This window comes from Stigmatopora nigra, chromosome 1 (assembly GCF_051989575.1).
Source record: "Stigmatopora nigra isolate UIUO_SnigA chromosome 1, RoL_Snig_1.1, whole genome shotgun sequence".
NCBI classification, from domain to species: Eukaryota; Metazoa; Chordata; class Actinopteri; order Syngnathiformes; family Syngnathidae; genus Stigmatopora; species Stigmatopora nigra.
In genome coordinates this window covers 15012041-15032098 of record NC_135508.1, presented here as the reverse complement: position 1 = coordinate 15032098, position 20058 = coordinate 15012041, and the positions used below count along the sequence as shown (strand labels likewise).

Below are 20058 nucleotides of genomic sequence, written 5' to 3'. Positions count from 1 at the left end.
ACCCAGTACTTCATTATCGATAGTTAAATACTGTCAATTTCGGAGTTTTTTCTCCACTTTTGAACCCATCAGTTTATACATGGATTGATTTTTTACTGGCTAATGCACTGCATATCTTTGTTGTTAATATTTAAAATGCTGCTTATATATGAACACACTTTTATATCAAATTCGGTACATGCGGCTTAAAGTCAGTACGCCTTATAGTCAGTACGCCATATAGTCAGTACGCCTTATAGTCAGTACGCCTTATAGTCAGTACGCCTAATAGTCAGTACACCTTATAGTCAGTACAACTTATAGTCAGTACGTCTTGTAGTCCAAAATTCAAATTTTACTATCACTTTTCCACATCCACTTGAGTATGTACCAATTTTACTTGTGCACTCTAACTAGTACCAAGATCCACTCATTGCACCTGTCCTTGTGTTTTTCACAGTGGAAAGCCAGGGCTGCTAGCTTTGACAGCCAGGGGTCTTGCCCTTCGCCGCGCCCACCAGCAACACCCTGAACAACTCCACCCGAGACCCCTGCGACCCCCTGCAGCCTAGGTGGAGGGGCAGTGGAAGTTTGTTCCTGCCTCCTGCTGGTCCACTTCCTGTCAGTCTGATTATCAAGGAGAAACCCTGCTGCCTCTGTTCCACTCTAAGCCCCCAACTACCTTCCCTCTGTTGACCCGCAGACTCCACCTTCCGCCAGCGTGGTCTGAATGAACAGATCAAGGAGCACATTAGGTCAGGCCATATTTTGGGATGTTTCAATCTCCAGGGGCAGGTTTATCAACGCTGCTCCTCCTTGGTTGGATTTGTCTACAAACTGTGATGCTCAAATAGTGGTGATCAAAAGATGTTTCTCTGAGTAAAGTGGGATGTCTTAGAGGCGTGTTACTTTCAAAATCGTTTGGGTGCTGCATTTGTTTACAGCAAGACAAAATTGAGGTGTAGCTTTATGAAGTTGAGTTTCAATTTGCAGAAGTTCTAACACTTTTTAAAGAGACACTAACAAGGAATACATATTTAATGTTGGATACAAAACCAGGAAATAGCAGCAACAGCTATTAATAGACGCTATTTGCTCAAATAGTGGCTGATTGGCTAAATTGTTGTCAAACTCAAAACCTGTAAGCCAAATCTTGGACAATTGGAATTGGAAAAAAAGACCAACATCATTCAAATTTGCATTAAATCACATGATGCTTTCATTTGGTCCCTCCATAATTAATATTATTACCGTGCATTTTTGGTTATCAGCCGCTGCTTTATTTTTCCGTTAATTTGAACCCTGAGACTTTTAAAAAGGAAGATGGCTGATTAGATAACACATATAAGAAGTAGACAATAACAAGTAAAATATAAAGGCGTTCACAACGACAAGATACACTAAGACCTCGTTCGGACTGGAAGCCAAAATCTGATTTTTAGCCTAGCAGATTGAAACTGAATAGCTGGTCTGAAAAGACAGAAATTAGATTTTTGCGACATTACTCATTGAAACCACATAGTTGCATATATGATATGGACAAGATGATTCTCAGTTTGAATGGCTCAGATGGGTTTTGAGTGTCGGTGATGTCTCTATGCTGGATGACACTTACGTTACCTTAGCAATTTGTCACAAGGGTCAATAGTGTGGTCCAATTTGAACAAGCCCTATTTGGACATTTGCTTAAAATGTTGTGAAGTCAGCCCGAAAAATTTGAGAAGGAATCCGATATGTCAGCAGTCTGAATGCAGTCTTACTGGTTTCAAACTGTTCCCTAAAGAGCCAAGTGGGTGCCAGTTTTTCTTCCCACCAATCAACTCTCCAACAAGTGGAATCAGTTGAATTTAATCAGGTGCTGTTTGTGTCAGCAGAAAATTAATTGGTTTAACTGTCTTCGCTCGATTTTCTGGAAGGAAAGCCAGGACCCTCTTGGCCTTTTGTTGATTCGGTTATACACCCCTTCACAAGACATTAAACATTAGATGAACAAAAACACTAAACAAGTACAAAACCACAAACATTTCATTTGATCTATGGATATAATTAAACATGTCAGCTGCTGACAAATCTTGCCGGCCACTTTATCAAATTTCTTAAAAGTTCTAGGGTTTTAATAGAACAATAGGGCTAAATCCGATGCTAAGTACCGGTACAAAAGAACGATTAAAATTTTCAAAGGATGGATTTTCAATGTCTTCTACGGATAATGTTTTTTAGCTGTTCAAAAAGCACTCATAAGACTGATGGTTCTGAAGGTTCTTTCTGATACGCTATGACAGAACAGTTTGAGGCAAACCAAGGTTGTTTGGACACATTTAAAGAGGAAATAGCTACAATGTTATGCAACAAATTTGCTTTCACTGACAGCCGGCAGTCGTGAGTAAATCACATCCAATGTGAAGTAATAAAAAAAAGCCGCTGCAAACGTAAAGATGAAGGTAAAGTAGATTTTATTTTTTCTTCTTCGTAACTGTGGTGACTTCATGGTTTCAGACTTAGAAACCTGAGTGGGACTCCCTCTGGAGACTGGTGCATATGAAAAAGAAATATATTTTCGATCTATCGAATTACATTTTAACATACTCCATTGTACATTTATGATTTAAAACATGCGGATTATAGTTCTCAAATTATGGTAAATATTGTTTGAAAGTGCATTAATATAAAGCCCGTCTCGTGGTGTAGAGGTTCACTCGGCTGACTTCGGTGCGGGAAGGCGTGGTCTCGATTCCTGCTGGTGGCGGTATGATTGGCAGTGTGGATGGCCGTTTGTCTCTCTGTTTGCCTTACTACTAACTGGCGACCAGTCTAGGGTGTAGTCTGCCTTTTGCCCGAAGACAGATGGGTTAGGCTCCAGTAATGAATGAATGCATTAGTATAAATATTAGTTAAGCATCTCTTCTACCCGCGAAAGCAGGGGTCGGGAACCTTTTAGACCAAGAGAGCCAAAATCCGTTCATATTTTTAAATGTAATTCATAAAGAGCCATACCCAGAATTCAAAAGTAAAAAGAATTACGGGCATTTCCTGTGGTTTAAAAACTTTTAAAGTATCCAAATGCATTTAATAGCATTGTTACGCTTTTGCTAATCATTGAGTGTATGCAGAACATGCAAGAAATTCTATCTATTTATCATTCATTCATTCATTTTCTGGGCTGCTTTATCCTTACTTCGGGCCAGAGAAGGGGGACACCCTAAATCGGTGGCCAGCCAATCGCGGGGCACGGAGAGGGACAACCATTCACGCTCACACTCATACCTAGGGCCAATTTAGAATGCCCAATCGTCTACCATGGAAATGTCGCGAACACAAAAATGTGCCAACATATTGCTCACATTGGTCAATGTAGCAGCACTAGAGGGAGTGTCGCCGCCACTTTGATGTGCCAACGCGAAGCTTTTATTCGTGCGAGACTCAGCTCTTTCACATTAGCCATTCCACACTTTACAGGTCGGCAGAGAGCCATAGGCACCAGACCAAGGAGACATTTCAGGCTCACGAGCCACAGGTTCCTGACCCCCGTGCTAAAGGATGAACAAAGATTCCTAGCCACTATTTGTGTAAATGCGTACATTTATAGTTTCTAGCTAACATTTCCATTGCTTCCTTGGCCTCCTCTCACTGTGGAGGGTATAATTATGTGCATATATTTGCGTACAGTGACAGTTTTTTTGTGATTTTTGGCTTATTTCAAACCATTAAAGATCTGAAGCGAGTTGTAACCTAGCAGATGGTTACCATCAAAGGGGGGAAAAGACTCCCTCAATGTTGACCAAGTCATAAAATATTTGTTGGTTCTCTGGTGGAAAATGTTATGATGTTACCAAGATACTGTTATAGTTCAGTTGAATCCCCTCATTCAATCTGTTGGACCTATTGTGTTTCAAACTGACAGTTGATTTAGAAAAATGTTTTAATGTGAAAAAATTTGGTTGTATTGTTTTGTAGATGGAGTAAATGTTTTGTACAAAAAAAAGGAAAATCTCCTTACAGGTTGTGTGAGTTAAAACAAATGTTATTGTTGTATTATTTAATGTAAAAGTCAGTCGTACATCATATTTATTTAGATTGTGGTTTACTAAATATACATGTGTAAGCATATCACTAAACTTTAAACTAATTTAACAGGAAGTAGTGCAACCTTTATTTCATAGAAAAAAAATTGCAAAAATGTTTTCCACTGGGGGTGCTGGAGCCTATCCCAGCTGATTTCAGGCTGGAGGCAGCAGACACCCTAAATTGGTGGCCCGCCGATCACAGGGCACAAGAAGATGGACAACCATTCACACTCATACCTAGGGGCAATTTAGAGTGTCCAACAAACCTACCATGCATATTTTAGGAATGTGAGATGAAACCAGAGAAACTGGAAAACATGCAAATTCCACACAAGAGGACCGATTTGGATTCAAACCCAGGACACCAGAACTGTGAGGCCAACACACTAACCACTCATCCGCCGGGGCAGGCACAGTTAGACCAGGAAACCTTAACCTTTCACAATACTATTGGACGAATCAGAAACACATCTTAACGGGCTGACCGATTAGATGATTTTCTAACAATGCAACATAATTGTTAAGTTGAAAAACTTTATGGTGGAATTCAATTACAGAACATATAATTGGTTGATTAAAATAAGGGCATGATTGGGTATGAAAATGTAAATCTAATTTTGAAAAACCACTGGCTGTTTGATGCCCTACTGGTACACTTGTCTAACTTTGGTGTGGGCAGGCAAGGCTTGATTCCCAATGGTGGCGGTATGAATGTGGGTGAAAATAGTCGTTTGTTTTTCTGTGTGCCCTATGGCTGACTGGCAACCAGTCTAGTCTAGTCCGGTCATTTTGCCTTTCGCGTGATATCAGCTTGGATAAGCTACAGCAATCCCTGCAAGCCTGACAAGGATGCCCGCTACGGAAGATGAACGTTTGGTTTAAAAAATTGTCTTTCCTGTTGCTAGTTGACTAAAGAAATCACTACAGGGAGGAACAAAAAAATGATACACCTTTTGAACAAACAAAATAAATTGCAACATTCTTTTCTCATGTGAAAAGTGATTTGGCCTCAATTGAGTCAAAATCCATGACATCGGATCAAGATTTGGTTTAAAAACAGGTCCATGCAAGACTTCTCTTCCTTAAAAAAACATCAGGTTAAAACATTTTGCTCAATGTTGAAGAAAAGGTAAAAGATGACACGGTAAAACTCGCCTTACTACGCATGCAACAGTTTTTTTGAACAAGTTCAAAGCTTCAGGATATACTGTGCACAGATGTTTCTGCCATAATCTGTTTAAGACATTTACTTCTTGCCTCCCTTGAAACGAATTTATAAGGTTTTCTTGACATGCTAGGTTTTCCTTTCCCCATAGTAAAGTATATGCATCGTTGTAAACCACCACGGTGTATCGGATATATTTTTTTTCTATGGGATTTAAATTCAACCTGTCTTGTTTGTAGAATGTGCTGAATTTGCCATCTGTGCAATTCATTTGCTAAAACAGTTAAGTTGTAAAAGGAATACCAAAAGATACTCGTACCTACATTTGACTACTTGCTGATAGACATGACATTTTGTAGCCCTCAACACAAGACATTTCAGTTATGTAATGTATCCAAACGCAACAGAGGCACTACTATGTAAAAGGAGTAAATGGTAAATATCAGTTACGTTCTTTGCTAACGACAGCCTGGTGCCTGAGTGGTTAGTGCGTCGCCTCACAGCTCTGGGCTATTGGGTTCAAATCCAGGTCGGTCAACCTGTATGGAGTTTGCATGTTCTCCCCGGGCCGGCTTGGGTTTCCTCCGGGTACTCCGCTTTCCTCCCATATTCCAAAAACATGCACGGTAGGCCGGTTGAACACTCTAAATTGCCCCTAGGTATGGGTGTGTGGGGTGAAAATGAATGAATGTTCCACGCTACCATGTGTGTTAGGTTTTTAAATACATTCTCTAATTGTTTCTAATTATTTACACATTTCTGTCTGGTGGATAAGTGGTTAGTATGTCGGCCTCACGGCTCTGGGGTCCTACGTTCGATCCCAGTCATCCTGTGCACTCTGGTTTCCTCCCACAGTCCAAAAATGTGCATAGTATGTTGGTTGAACAATGTAAATTGCCCGCAGGTATGAGTGTGAGCATGAATGGTTGTCCATCTCCTCGTTCCCTGTGATTGGGTGGTGTCCTATGCCTGGTGCCTGAAGTCAGCTGGCATAAGCTCCAGCACTCTCTGCGACCCTTGTGAGGTTAAGCGGTGCAGAAAATGAATAAACATTTACACAGTATGTCTAATTGTAACAAAGTCAGGCTTACATAATAAGGTGAATTTATGTACTACGTAACCATGAACTAATTTGAATTACATAATTTTCCATGTCATAACCTTATCATAACTGAGACAAGAGAAAGCATTTTGTTTCACCTTGTTTGATATCATGAATACAATATGATCTACTAAAAACTGTTAACAAAAAGTGCACTCTTTTACCATGGTTGACATTCAACTTCTTTTATCAAAACAATCCTATAGTCACCACCAAAAAGCACTTAATGATTTATTAGCTGTACAAGCATTTTCATGCTAAGAACTGTCAAATACGGAGAAAAAAAATGTAACTACTGTGCCATAAGACTAAAATACACTACAATTCACTCTCATTTCTCAATAGGAAATTGTTTGCAGAAAAATAGAGAAAAAAGTCCTTTAACTCTTTTGTACTGCATATTTTAAAAATATTTTTATTATACTTCAATAGGACAAGATCGCATATATACGGCCAACATTTTGCACCCCAATTTCATTTTGAATTGCACTGTTAGTTTTGCCCACCCATTTTTTTCCGATAGGCAGCGAAAAAAACTATTTAAAATATTTCCAAGCATCCATTTTCGATATGTTTAAAAATGAATAAATACAAAAATCCACACATTTACAAATAAGGCCATAAGTAGTCACAAAATATAAACAATTATAAGTAAAATAATCCCTGGACATTTTGTACTGCCAAGGACTGGAAGCGATCATAAAAAATAGGAATTCCTCTGTTTTAATAGCTCCCACAAAACATACAAAAAGAGTATGTGTGGTGGTGAATGAGTTAAGCTAATGGTGACCTTTAAGCGGATGTCCAGTGCAGTAACCACTGTTCCTGGAAGGGTTACGTCAGGTCGACAAAAGTTGAAGTCAGCGGATTCCGAACAATATCCGGTTCGCGTTACTTTAAATATAATAAACAAAACGACTTATTCTTGTAGTATTACATTTTGAATCTTGTAATAATAGATTATGGGTTATTGTTTGTTATGCTTCAATTTTGACCTCATAATATTACAATATTTTTCTTGGAATATTACAATGGATGACTTTTTGCAAGGTAATTTCCCATGGCACACCAATGTGCTGCATCACAGCAGTTGGGAAACACAATTATAAATTACTCATTCACACTTGCAGTTACGGTTGTTTGTTGTTGGTATTGTGAATTTACTTTACTTCATGTTGCCACCCTCTCGCAAATTATTTCTTTTGAGTTGTAAATACATCGTGATTTTTTTTCCAGAATATTTTGGATTTTTGACCATTTTGAAATGTTATTGATAAAATTAACATGTAAAGAATACTTGTTCACTCTTGTAATAATTGACATGTCATCAATCCTGAGTTGTCACTGTCGGAAACTGTTGTTTTCCTTCCATGGGTTGTGATGTTTGGTTTCTGTGACATTATTTTGCCTTTTTTATTAAAGGATTTATGCAAACCGGTTTGTTTTTGTGGAATAAGGACAAGCCAATGTAAACATTAGTCGAGAATGCCAAATCCAGGTTTATACTACAAGGGCACTCAAAAAATGTAAATGAATTGGCATTTCAGTGTTGTGGTGCATTAATAGTATATCAACAATATTTAATGAAAATCTTTTGAATACAATTTTTAAATAATGCGGGGACGTAAAGAAAAGTACATATTTTTCGATTACGTATATGTCTGTAATTGTTGAAAAACAAGCAATTGTATGTTCTTTTTGACGCCAAAAAAAGTCCAATCTGTTTCAACTGGAATGTGTGACAGTGATCATATATTACAACACATCTCTAAAGTCTCAAACCAGCAATTTCCTCTTGGTAGTCAGTCTGTAAAGGATTTGGTAGCCATCGTCCCAGCTGTAGATCTGTTTCTCGTCAGGGTTATACTTTAGACTAGCATGTGACCCATACCGTCGTGGGAAATAGAAAAGTGGCTCTTCCTCACTCACCACCTTGTCATTGACATCGAAAACACACTGAAGCCGGGAACGACTGGCAAGCTGAGTATTGTAGACAACGTAGACAACGCCGCAGACAACAAAGGCCGCCTCTGAGTTCTCCCTTGGGCAGCGAGTGTCCCAGATTTGCTCAATATCCAGTGAGACGGGATCCATTTTTGCCAGGTTGATGTTCGGTTCATTCTCATCGCTGGCATAAAGAAGCCAAAGGCCTTGGTTGTCCACTGCGAGGTCTGCTACCGTCTCTGGGTTGAGGCTGTAAACAGCAGCTCGGCTCCCTACAGGAAGAATGGCTACGTCCGTCAGCTCACTACGAAGGAGATCATATCTGACAACATGCATGTCTTCTCCCTGTTGGATGTAATACAGAAACCCATTGAAAAGTGCAACACCAGCACCTCTCCAGTCAGACGGCAACTTGATTGGATGACCGAGGGTAACCCCAGAAGAGCTTGCAAACTCCTTGACAGACTGGAATTGGTAGATGGTGTCTCCCATTGTCCCATTAAACACATACACTTTGGATGACCGGGGGTCTCGGAGCCAGACGCCTTTTGAAACGCCCGCTCGCTTCAGAATTTTCATAGATCGGATGGAAGAGACGATCTCCAAACAGTCTGCGCAGAACAAGAGTTAAAAGTGTCAATGTGGGCTAAATTATTAAACAATGCTAGTTAAGTTGTACACAGTGAACTTTTGCTTATTTTTGTAGGGAAATATATTCTTGGTTAGTGATTGGATTTCTTCCTGATGATGGGCTTCTTCACTTTGTTTTTTTGTGTTGTTAATTACACTAACTATAGTCGCTCCACTTTGTTAGTTGTGGACGAATCGGAATTATATTTCTTGGTATGTTCTTGAGATATATAAGCATTAGTGCTTCAAGTCTGAGTTTTAAGTAATATACATTTTCTAGGAGTTTTTCGTACTTCTTTTTATTATACATTTGCCTGCAACAAAGTACAAGCTTGGCCTTGCAATGAAAGAATGCTTTGCTCGCTTTCACTTATGCACACATTATTATTTTCATACTTTCTTGGAATGAAGTATACAAGCTTAGCTCCTGAAAGTCTTGTTTAGACTAAACAAAGAGGTATCAGGACACCCTGGAGTATTCACACTTAAGTCAAGGCTGACTCAAGGACCTGCAGTTAAGAGGCTTCCTGACAATTTGCTCCTCATCTGTTTTGACTTTTAGTACCTTTACTAATAACAGTAATTCTCATGTTATGAACCTGATGTTACCTTCACAAATGTGTGTTGGTACACAAATACATATTTGAATGAACACGATCTGTCAGAGGCTTGTCATCTCAACAACCAAAACAAAGGAGAACTGAGCTTTTGCAAGCGGTCAATTGAGGCTATATTTTGTGATGACAAAAATATGACTAATGTATCAATCATGGATAAAAAGTATTGTAGGAGTCTGTAATACAATGCTCTCACTATGACAAAAACATTGTGAATGTTTGAGAATTTAGCCATAACTTGCCCTTGGTACCCTCATGAAGTCAGCAAATTTATGGTAAAAAGTCAAATTCAAAAGTCCTGAGGGGTGGGGGATGGGGGGCGATGGATTTCGACGAGTAGAACATAAAAGCGATATTAGATAAAAGAGGCTCCACAGACATGACCAGCAGCTAAATTAAAAAGTAGGCTCTCCAACAAAAACTACTCCTTCCAAGTCAGTTACTTACAAAGAAAACCAGTTCATTTAAAGGACATGGCACAATAGACGCAATGTCTCCAATGAGCTCTGATCCTGTTTGCTTCTAATAGAGTGTGCAAAACCTCATTCTAAATTGTAGATCTGAAACCAAACCCTAAAATTTTGCTGCATTTCATGTGTTATTGGCTTTATCGAGGCATTCACTAAATTGTTCGTTTTGCATTAATAGTTCCTCACAATGTTTATGATCTGACATCATCACTTGGGAACAATTAAGACATCTTTTATATTTCATTTCATTTTCCAGTGAAATGAATACTAATATGATTCAATGAATCAACATGTTCTATTGTTCCTCTAAACAACTCCACTGAGTCTTGGAATCAGGAGTCATAAAGACAAATGTTCATTATTCGGAAATGTCTTCTTATTTTTCCTTTGAAATGATCACCCAAAACTGGCTCGTTTAAGACTACTGAAGCAGAATTTAGTTTTCATAACGTACCTAAAATATTACTATTTTATTGCGACAAATATTATCCAACTATTGATAATAAAAGGAGTTGTTAGGTCAGATTAATACATATTGTGGGCCATATGACTGTATCCTTGAGTCATTGGTTAAATTTTAGATACTTTATTAATCCAGCAATAAGAAAATATTTTACTTAAAACTAACCCCAAAAGACCTAATAAAAATGACATACAGGTCAAGGATACTGCCAGTATTCTTCTCCATTGTTGCCTCAATTCATTAGATAGAAATGTTGAAAAGGGGGGAAAAAACTGCCCCCCAAAGGTCCTTGTTTACATTGTTATCTCTCGCTTGCCCAAGAGCTCTCACACGTGTCTAGGAAGCCAGCTGGGTGATACTAACCAGGGGGTCGGAAACCCAAAATTTTGAAAGAGCTATATTGGACAACAAATGGGGCTGCAATTTTAAAAAAAAAGTCTTATAATGAAATCAACACATGCAGTACTTAAACATACTATTAACTCACTATAAAAAAATACTAAGTTGGCTAGAAATACTTGGTAAGCATCCAAAATTTAATGATTATTTTCCCTGCAGTGCATTTTGTAGAGAACGACGCACCACGTGACTGTTCTGTACAATGCTGCCTCAAGTTTCACTTCATTACAATATTAATGAATTTAGTTTCATTGCTTTGACGAAATTCAACAAATGAAAAAAAAAGAAATCTGATTTTGATCTCATTTTTATTTTAAAATTTGACAAAACTGGGAGAGAGTGGTTAGCGCGTCGCCCTCACAGCTCTGGGGTACAGGGGTTCAAATTCAGTATGAGTATGCATACGTACACACGCTCCCAACCACACAATTTATCAACTAAGAAATTATGTTATGCACACTCAGAAAAACTCAAGACCAATGAGGGTCAAAGTCACATGGATAAGGAACCCAGGCTTTTGTAACCTGGATATTTTGCATTTAGAAGAATGTGTAAGTAGAGGTACCACTGTGCAGTGTGTAGGCAAAATTTTCATGTAAACTTTGCATTGATCATTCTATGACCAACTTTTCAATTCAAATAGGACAATTCTTCTTCTTCCCTTTTAAATACTGTATACAAATTGGTGTCTTCAAAGCAGGAAACTCACCAGTAACTCTGGAGGGCAACTCCTTCCAGTCCTCCTCCTCCTCATCTCGGCTCTCTTCCTGGCTCCACACTCCTTGCTCTACTACTCGGTCCGCCTGTTTGGCACAAGCCCTTGGAGACATCTGACTTCCCACCACGTCCATATTTCTCTCCACTCTCTCCAACCGGATCGCTGCTGCTTCTAAATCCACGGAGAGATCGCTGTGCGTCTTCTTTAAACCCGCCATCGTCTTATTGGACTGTTTATATAAATGTTGTAGCTCCACTTGGTATTGGCGTGATTGTTCTTGCCACAGATGCATGTGGTCCTGGGAATTATTGACATGCGGAGACATGTTATACTCTGTAGATCAGGAAAGCAATTTATACCATTCATGTTTGTGTCTGAATATGTTTGTTCTAGTAAGGACACTTGGCCCATTGTGAGGTCATACATAGCTTTGAACTTGTCATGATTGCTACGGAGCATTTCCTACAATTTTTTGGATTGTTTTGACTCAAGGGAAATTGTTATTTATTAAGAACTGGCTTTTCCCTTTTTTATTTCATGGTGAAAACAGTTTTAAAATAGCCAATTATGCATTGCCACTGTTATGAATGAAAAAAAAACTAACCAGGACAGGCATCATCCAAAGACAAATTACACATTCAGCCCAATAATTTCCACACGGAAAGCAAACCTAAGAAAATAATCCCCTTGCTAGGAATTACCCCCACTCTGATAAATCAGATGCAATGTCTGGCTATTTCAGAGAAGCTTCCAGATGAGACTCAGGAGGAGAAGTGGAAGGTGTATTGCTTCGTTTCATTTTGCAAGCCTGTCATTTTCTTCATTGTTTTTTTGACTGAGCATTAATTCATGGTCATTATATGTCATTTGCTGCTGTGTAAACATACAATAAATGCGGCATGCAGGCAATGATAGGTAACTGGTAATGGATTCGATTACCTCAATAGCCAACAATCTGTTCTCCAGATAGTCCATCAGGCCCTGGTAATACAACTGAGCTCCACACAGCACCCAGGTTGAAGAAAATAACAGGATGAATACAGGCTTCATTGTTTTCTGATTGCTCCCGTGTAACCGTTTTCACTCTTAGGGGTTCACAACTTCCTTACATGCACTCAATGTCCACCAAGTAAGCATGGGGTGAGGAGATTTTCCCCTATCCTTGTGCACTTTCTTTCTCTTTGCTGGAATGTTTTCTCTGAGGGAGGAGTCTGCTTCAGGAAGCCCTCTCGTCACCTCCAAGATTGAACAGGGACACTGTTTCCAGCCTTTGCATCCTTAATGTGTCAACAGTATTCATTTCTATGCAGTTATTTTTCTTCTTTTGATGGTTAATTCTATGATTTTGTGATTGAAAATCCATTTGTAAATTCTTTTTTTCCAATAACTGCACCAAGGCTGCTTGTATAATGATTATTATGCTTGTAAAATGATGATTTAAAAGCATTCAATTCAATATTAAAGCTGCATGTAAGATTTGCACCTCAGTTATTAAGGGCCTTAATATTTCAAAAGACAATAAAAAGTTCTAGTATGGTTTTCAATGGTTAAACCAAGGTTTTCCCAAGTCAATTCAAATGAAAACTCACTCAATTGTAAGCCTGTAAAAATTAAGATTCTGTGTTTACAGCGGATGCCAATTGCGAGATCAGTTCAGTTGAAAAAAAAAAACATAGTTTATTTTTTCTATTTTTTTGTTTTCACTTGAAAAACAACAACAAAAAGACATTAGTCACTGTTTTCCCCTTTTACATTTTACAAATGTAAATAATATAAATCAGGGGTGGCCAACTCCCGTCATCGAAAGCCCCTATCCAGTCTGTTTTCCATGTCTCCCTCCACCAACACACCTGAATAAAATAATCGGGATTGGTATAAAGTTTCTGGATAGCTTGCTGATGACTTGATAATTTGATTCAGGTGTAGTATAGGAGGATGATAGGGAAAACAGATTGGATAGGGACTCTCGAGGACAAGACTTGGCCACCCCTGATATAAATGAAAGCAGAATATTTATTATATTTTTCTTTTATTTTTTTAGTTAGACGATTTACTGACGTAATAGGCTGCCAAAGCAAATCATAACTATAATTTTGCCTTCGACAAAGATGAGTTGGACAACCTGGCTCTATACTATGGGTCACCAACTCTGGTTCGCGAGGGTACCTATCGAGTCTATTTTCTGTATTTTCCTTCTCCTTGCTTATGAGTTTGAACCAGGTTATTTTGAGGAGAGAGACATGAAAATCATACTGGAAAGGTACCCTTGAGGACCGGAGTTTTGACCCCTGCTCCAAAGGCTTTAGGTTTTATATTGACTTGACCATTCTTCCTTAGTAAGCTCTACGTTTTATATGTTTTCTTGAAGGCACAAAGAATATTCCAATATACTAGAATTGAAGAGATTCCACAACACAAATATTTGGATTTCAACGCTGCTGTTCACATTTTATGTTTGTTATAAAATCACCTAAATTCATATTTAAACCCTCTTGTTAACTGTCAATCACCACATCTTGTTTCTATCCATTGCACCTTAACAATATGTACAATGTGACTTATAAAGTAGTCATTTAAGACCCCAAATTGATCAGTTCGTTCCCAACTACCAAAGATGATAATCACATCTAGGAAGCCATTCAAGACTAAATCTGATGATGACTCCTTTTTAATTGATAGGCTCAACCCCTGTTCAAAAGACCACTAGACAGAGCTGGCGTTGTCATAGCAACAAAGGTACCTCTCCCTCGAACCTGCATAGAATTTGATTTATTTTGGTGCTCCGGTAGCAGAAGGTGCCCGCATGGCATTTTCATGCAAAGTTACAAATGATCCATGCCTGAACAAGCTCTTGATGTGCGAATTATATAAAATATTGCAATCAAATATTGCTTGATGACTTGTAGAAATAGATGTTACTCTCATATCTTTCATTTGGCCATTATACATCATAAAACAAGCTTTAAATCATTTTTTAAATACTATGTGAGTATCCCTTCACCACATAAAAACAAGAAACTTGGTGGTTGGGCATGAAGGACCCACCAATAGCAATGTGTTGTCACTGCACAAAATTAATATGCAAGCATATACAACTGGTGGGGTCAGTGTTGTCTGAGTTTGGTGACTATGTCGACTTGAGCTTTGTCAAATCAAGCTGAAAAGCAACACAAGATAAGGGTATATCCCTAAGAAATATGGTAATTTAACTTTTTAGATAATGATGACTAGGAACATGTGCAATCTGAATGCAAGTGAAAATATAACTATTTGTTTAGAAAAGGTTTTCTCTAATATACTATCTAAAAAAAACCCACATACACCGAATATGAGATCAGAACTAACCCAATACATGAGTATGCAAAGCCCCTAGTAACTAGGGTCCAACTAGGGCCTAGTTGGACCCTGTGACCAGTTTGGGCCCCGAGAGCAATATCGACTCAGATCAATGGAACGATGCCGTGATGCACGTTGTTTCACAGGTTGGCCATCAGATGGTAGCAACATACCAGAATGTATAAGTCCTCTCTCCTATTAAAGGAAAATATTCTTAAAGCAAAAATGCAACACTTTGCCCAATTATGATATAATTATTAACTATTGTTTTACAAAACACGTGCCTGGGTATGTATACATATGTCTCTTAGCATTAAAAGGACACTTTCTTCTGTATTGACATAAATGAAAGTTATTAAGCCATTGTAAATATTTGTTTGAAAAATAAACAAGTAAAGCGGTATTGTGTGTAGTCTGTCGTGTTATGTCACTAAGCGGACTTTCATTAGTAACATTGTAGTGCAATCATTTTTTTGTCTGCATTAGCTGACATACCAATATTCCTAGAAAACTAACCAACCTTAGCGCTCATGATGAATGGATTTACACTTGTTTAGGCACCTTTCCATTTTCATCTACTTTCAGATGACGCAGCATCTGGTGGTCTTTTGTAGCTTGCTCAAGGATACTTGATATATCACCTGGGTGACAAATAAAACCATCAACCTCTCCCTCTGAAGCATGCTGCCCCAGCCATTTCGATTGGTCATTTGCACAAATTTAAAATAATCACTGGATTAAATGTTCAAACCATAAATTATGTTAGAATGAAAACCCAACCCCAGATAAAAAAAAATAAGGAGTTGAGGAGCACAATTGAATTTTCATGAATTTAATAGGCTTCATTTCCACTGACAACATTTTTAGAACATAAACAGTCAAGCCGGATGCTACAAAACTTTATAATACATCTTACCTTTTGGGGGATATTCGATTTCCTTGTTATCTCCATCACACTCCATCATTTCTGAGTGGAAAATATGTTTCCATGTTGTCTTTCTCTACGTTTGTAAATAAGATTAAGCCCATGCTTTTGCGTAAGGTGGAAGGAAGGACAAAAACGTGACATGTAGAATTTTTGCAAATGAAAGGCTTGTTCTGTATAGGAGACACTTCTGGTATTGACAATCACCTGTATTAACAGAGGCCACTAATGTTTCTCACTCAGCCAGAAAGCCTCTGAGCATCAGGGCTCACGCAGGTCAAGTGACTTGGCGCCTTCGGTGTATTAAAAACATTTAGGAGAGACTAACAGCTTTATGATGTTCATGTTCTCTCAGTCTAAATACTCATGTGAGCTGGCACTGAGCTGCAGCTTTGATGACCTTTTCCGCCCAAACTGTGACAAAGCACGTTTCGGTCCACTTAAGATGTTTAGCAGGAGAACATTTGGAGGAGAACACTAATCTTAAAAGTAGATGGGGTTTTTTGGGTGTAAAATTAAGTGATTAAATGAGAGACGTAAACGAAGCAAAAACCTAAAAGACTTGGACTCTGGGTTCAGACAACAACTAAAAAACAATGAACAGAAAAACATACAGAAGGCTGCAAAAACATTTACTGAGAAGTGACAATATTGCACCAAGTGGTAACAACACATTTAGACAATTTAATTAAGCAAAGTAAACAATACAATTACTTGGACACTTAAAACTTTCATACCTGCACCTGGATTTGAACCTTACTTGTTATCCACATGCCTTAACTAAAGCTGTTCAGGTTTTCAACCCATGGTTATGCTACCAAAAAAAGGGTTTCAAACCTGGGTTAATGTTACAATGAACGCATAAAGAGCCAATTTGTATTTGGAGTTCAATTATTCATTACAGGGGACATTATTTCAACAGACAATTTTGGGAAATTGTACTACCACTACTCCAACTATTCCACCTACTGATTCTACCAGTAGTAGTCCATGCATTTTCTAGCTGCGCCTTCAGCGAATCAATCCAACCCTCAAAAACTATTTTATGGCTATAAATCCTCTACTGCAGCTACAGCTGCGACACGTAAAAGTTCATCAATAATAACCTCATACAATTGAAATATTATTTAGTAATATAGCCATATTTTACTCACTTTTTACTGTATACAATATCCATCCTCCTTTCTTTCCTCCTTTTCTATTGCCATCAAAGCTAATGCTGAAAGTTGAGGCTGTCCTTTCATATTTCTGGCATACGTTTTTTTTTTTCGATTTAGTGCTAAAAAATGATCGTTCCCGGTTGCGACAGGCTTGCTTGCTTTGGAGGTGTCCGACTTTTCCTAATGATGTCCAGCATTTTTTTTTTTACTAATTCTACTACCACTAATACTCCCACTTCTCCTACTATACCCCCTACTAATTCTACCACCACTAATACTACCACTACTCCTACTACCCCCCTACTAATTCTACTACCACTAATACTATCACTACTCCTACTACCCACCCCCTACTTATTCTACTACCACTACTCCTACTACCCCTACTAATTCTACTACCACTAATACTATCACTACTCCTACTACCCACCCCCTACTTATTCTACTACCACTACTCCTACTACCCCTACTAATTCTACTACCACTAATACTACCACTACTCCTACTAACACTTCTACTACGACTACTAACACAACTACTACGACTACAAACACTTCTACTACAACTACAAACACTTCTACTACGACTACTAACACAACTACTACGACTACAAACACTTCTACTACAACTACAAACACTTCTACTACGACTACGACTACTAACACTTCTACTACGACTACGACAACTAACACTTCTACTACGACTACGACAACTAACACTTCTACTACGACTACGACTGCGACTACAACTACCAGTTCTATATTGAGCTAATCTTTCCCATAACAAAGGTCTCCTATTTCAAATATGGGCTGCTTTGTAAAACAAATTAATAAAGTCTACAAATGTTATGTGTGCTCAACCATTGCCCAAGTCCAACATGATGTAACCACTGCTTTGTTGATTTATCTGAGATTTTATGGGAGAGACATGATAATTACAGCGGGTGTCTTGCATTCATACTTTTACTCATCTTGACATGGAGCTCTCCGCTAAATATGTCATCACTTTGTTAAAGAAATATGCAGAGTTTACATTGCGAGCCAGTGTTTAGTGCCAATCAATGCTGAGGCGCAAATCCAACTTGACGAACTCAGGCAATTAACACTAGTGGAATGTTAGCGATTCCCAACTGTGAGCACATTTTAGAAAGGGTCTCACAGGTGGCCCTCCTCTGCACCTAAACATTTACTGTATGTTCACTTCATATTTCTGGCAGGCGCCACGCTGCAGGCATGTCTCTGGAATGAGTCATGCTGGGAAACAAACGCGATGCCAAGGGGGGGCGTCGGCCCGAGCGCCGCAACGCTCGGTGTGACGCAGGGAGCATGAGGCGACACGTTTTCTATGGTCGAGCACATGGCTTAGGATCAGGTACTTTGTGGGATAACCGCATGTACCCAGAAGTCAAATAATTGTCAATTTGACAAATATGTGTTTTTCAAGGCCATAAATGGTGTTTTAAAATTTGCAGAATTTCTTAAAGAAAACTTGAAAAACCAGTTCGTAGAGAAAGCGACAGCCTATCATGTTTTATCAAAATAATTTAATCCATCAAAAATCTAAATGTAAAGTTAATAGGAATTAGGTATCACGTTATTAAAGGCTATACATTAATAATACCTAAATGAAGACTTAGAAAAAGGTCTTGAAAGACTGTTTAACAAAAAGAAAAATACTCTGCAAATCAATACAATGGCATACATGGAGCAAGTTTTGTTCACATGTTGTTCATATGTACACTAGAAGATATTATTGTGCTTAGTTTAAATAACTCTCTTTTTAAGCTTTTCGCTTGTTTTGTAGCACTGTTTAAGCTTGCCGTGCATACTTGTAGGTGTGAGCACGTGTGCAGAAGAAAAGCCTGACAGCCCGCCATGCTTATAAAGCATTTTATGGGGGTAAATAATTCACAATGTTTTGCTGATAATTATTATCGTTATCATTTTTTTTTAGGTTTTTTTTTCTAGACATATTCACTATCAGCAAAGGAATATGTACAGTGTTCTCAGAGGTTTGTTTGTGGTTCTTGACAAGCATGTATATGTGGATAATAAAGTCAAATATAATTTTAATTTATATGTATATTAATCAGGTGATTTTTATAAGGATAATCGGTGTGGAAAATGAGTGAATGAATGCATATGAATATATGTATACATATATCATAAGATATTTATATCTTTAGAAAAATATGCTGGTTGTGGCCCTAAATAACATTCTAAAGTAGATTTATCTAGTTTTAAAATTTTACCATTTAATTTTTTCCCAGCTACTGACAAAAATTCATAGACATCCAATACTGGGAGGACTGGCTTAGAATGGTCGTCTTTCAATACCATTGATCTAATGATTGAGGGTTGGCCGCAATTATTTCCTGCCTGCCTCTCCTAGTCAAAATGGATTGGGGTTCTCACGCCATTATTGGCAACCAATGAGTTACACTAATGCCATTTACAGGTTTAATTAAAAAAAAAACAGCCATTTACAGCAATAGCTGTCCAATCCATTCAGATTTCTTTGGATAGTTTTACAAACACATCTTGTGGAGACACATGAGAACTGTTACTAATACTAAAAAAATGCCTAATATTCCCAATTTGCTCTTTTCATGCAATCATTTCATCATTTGACTGTTCTATCCCCGTTTACAGTCCAGATTTGTCAGACAATAAAATACTGTGTAATTCTTTTGAAGCATTCTGGTGTGTATGTTGCCTTTGATACTATGCCGAGGTCGTCAGAGCTATTAATAACATGTGTTTGTTCATGAACCACAGCGTTGTGTCCAAGATAAAGCAGGGATTTAAGCAGAGAGGCCAACCTGGGAGAAAAGGGAGAAAGAAAAGGAAGTGTCAGGATAAGAGAGAGCGAAGGCGTTCCTAGACAGACTGTCTGGCTGCAGTGGGGTCTCCAAGCACTCGGCGTCATGTGATTCGAGGGTCGAAGGTTATCCCCAAAGATGGTTATCAGGCTGAGCATTGTCTCCTTTGCGAAAGAAATGATGCTTTTTTTTTTACTTGCTGCACCTGATATTTTGGCTTCGCTGTTAGGTAAAGCATATTCAGTATCAAAGATAACCTGTTATT

The 20058-nt window shown here is 38.3% G+C and overlaps 2 protein-coding genes across 4 annotated transcripts in view; one reads left to right on the top strand and one right to left on the bottom strand.

The window, feature by feature from the left end:
* The window catches only part of syt6a (synaptotagmin VIa), a 61118-nt gene extending 53374 nt beyond the window's left edge, over window positions 1–7744 (top strand). For all 3 annotated transcript variants that reach the window (XM_077716323.1, XM_077716332.1, XM_077716341.1), the window contains one exon: window positions 440–7744. In XM_077716323.1, the coding sequence (XP_077572449.1) occupies window positions 440–511 (72 nt within the window). In that variant the 3' untranslated portion in view covers window positions 512–7744. The remainder of the gene's footprint in view (window positions 1–439) is intronic.
* olfml3a (olfactomedin-like 3a) lies at window positions 6728–12723 on the bottom strand. The gene is made up of 3 exons (XM_077716356.1): window positions 12491–12723; window positions 11543–11849; window positions 6728–8865 (listed from the first exon to the last, which is right to left on the bottom strand). The coding sequence occupies exons 1-3, from the start codon at window positions 12599–12601 to the stop codon at window positions 8087–8089; spliced, it is 1197 nt and encodes a 398-aa protein (XP_077572482.1). The 5' UTR covers window positions 12602–12723; the 3' UTR covers window positions 6728–8086.
* Window positions 12724–20058: the final 7335 nt, after the last annotated feature.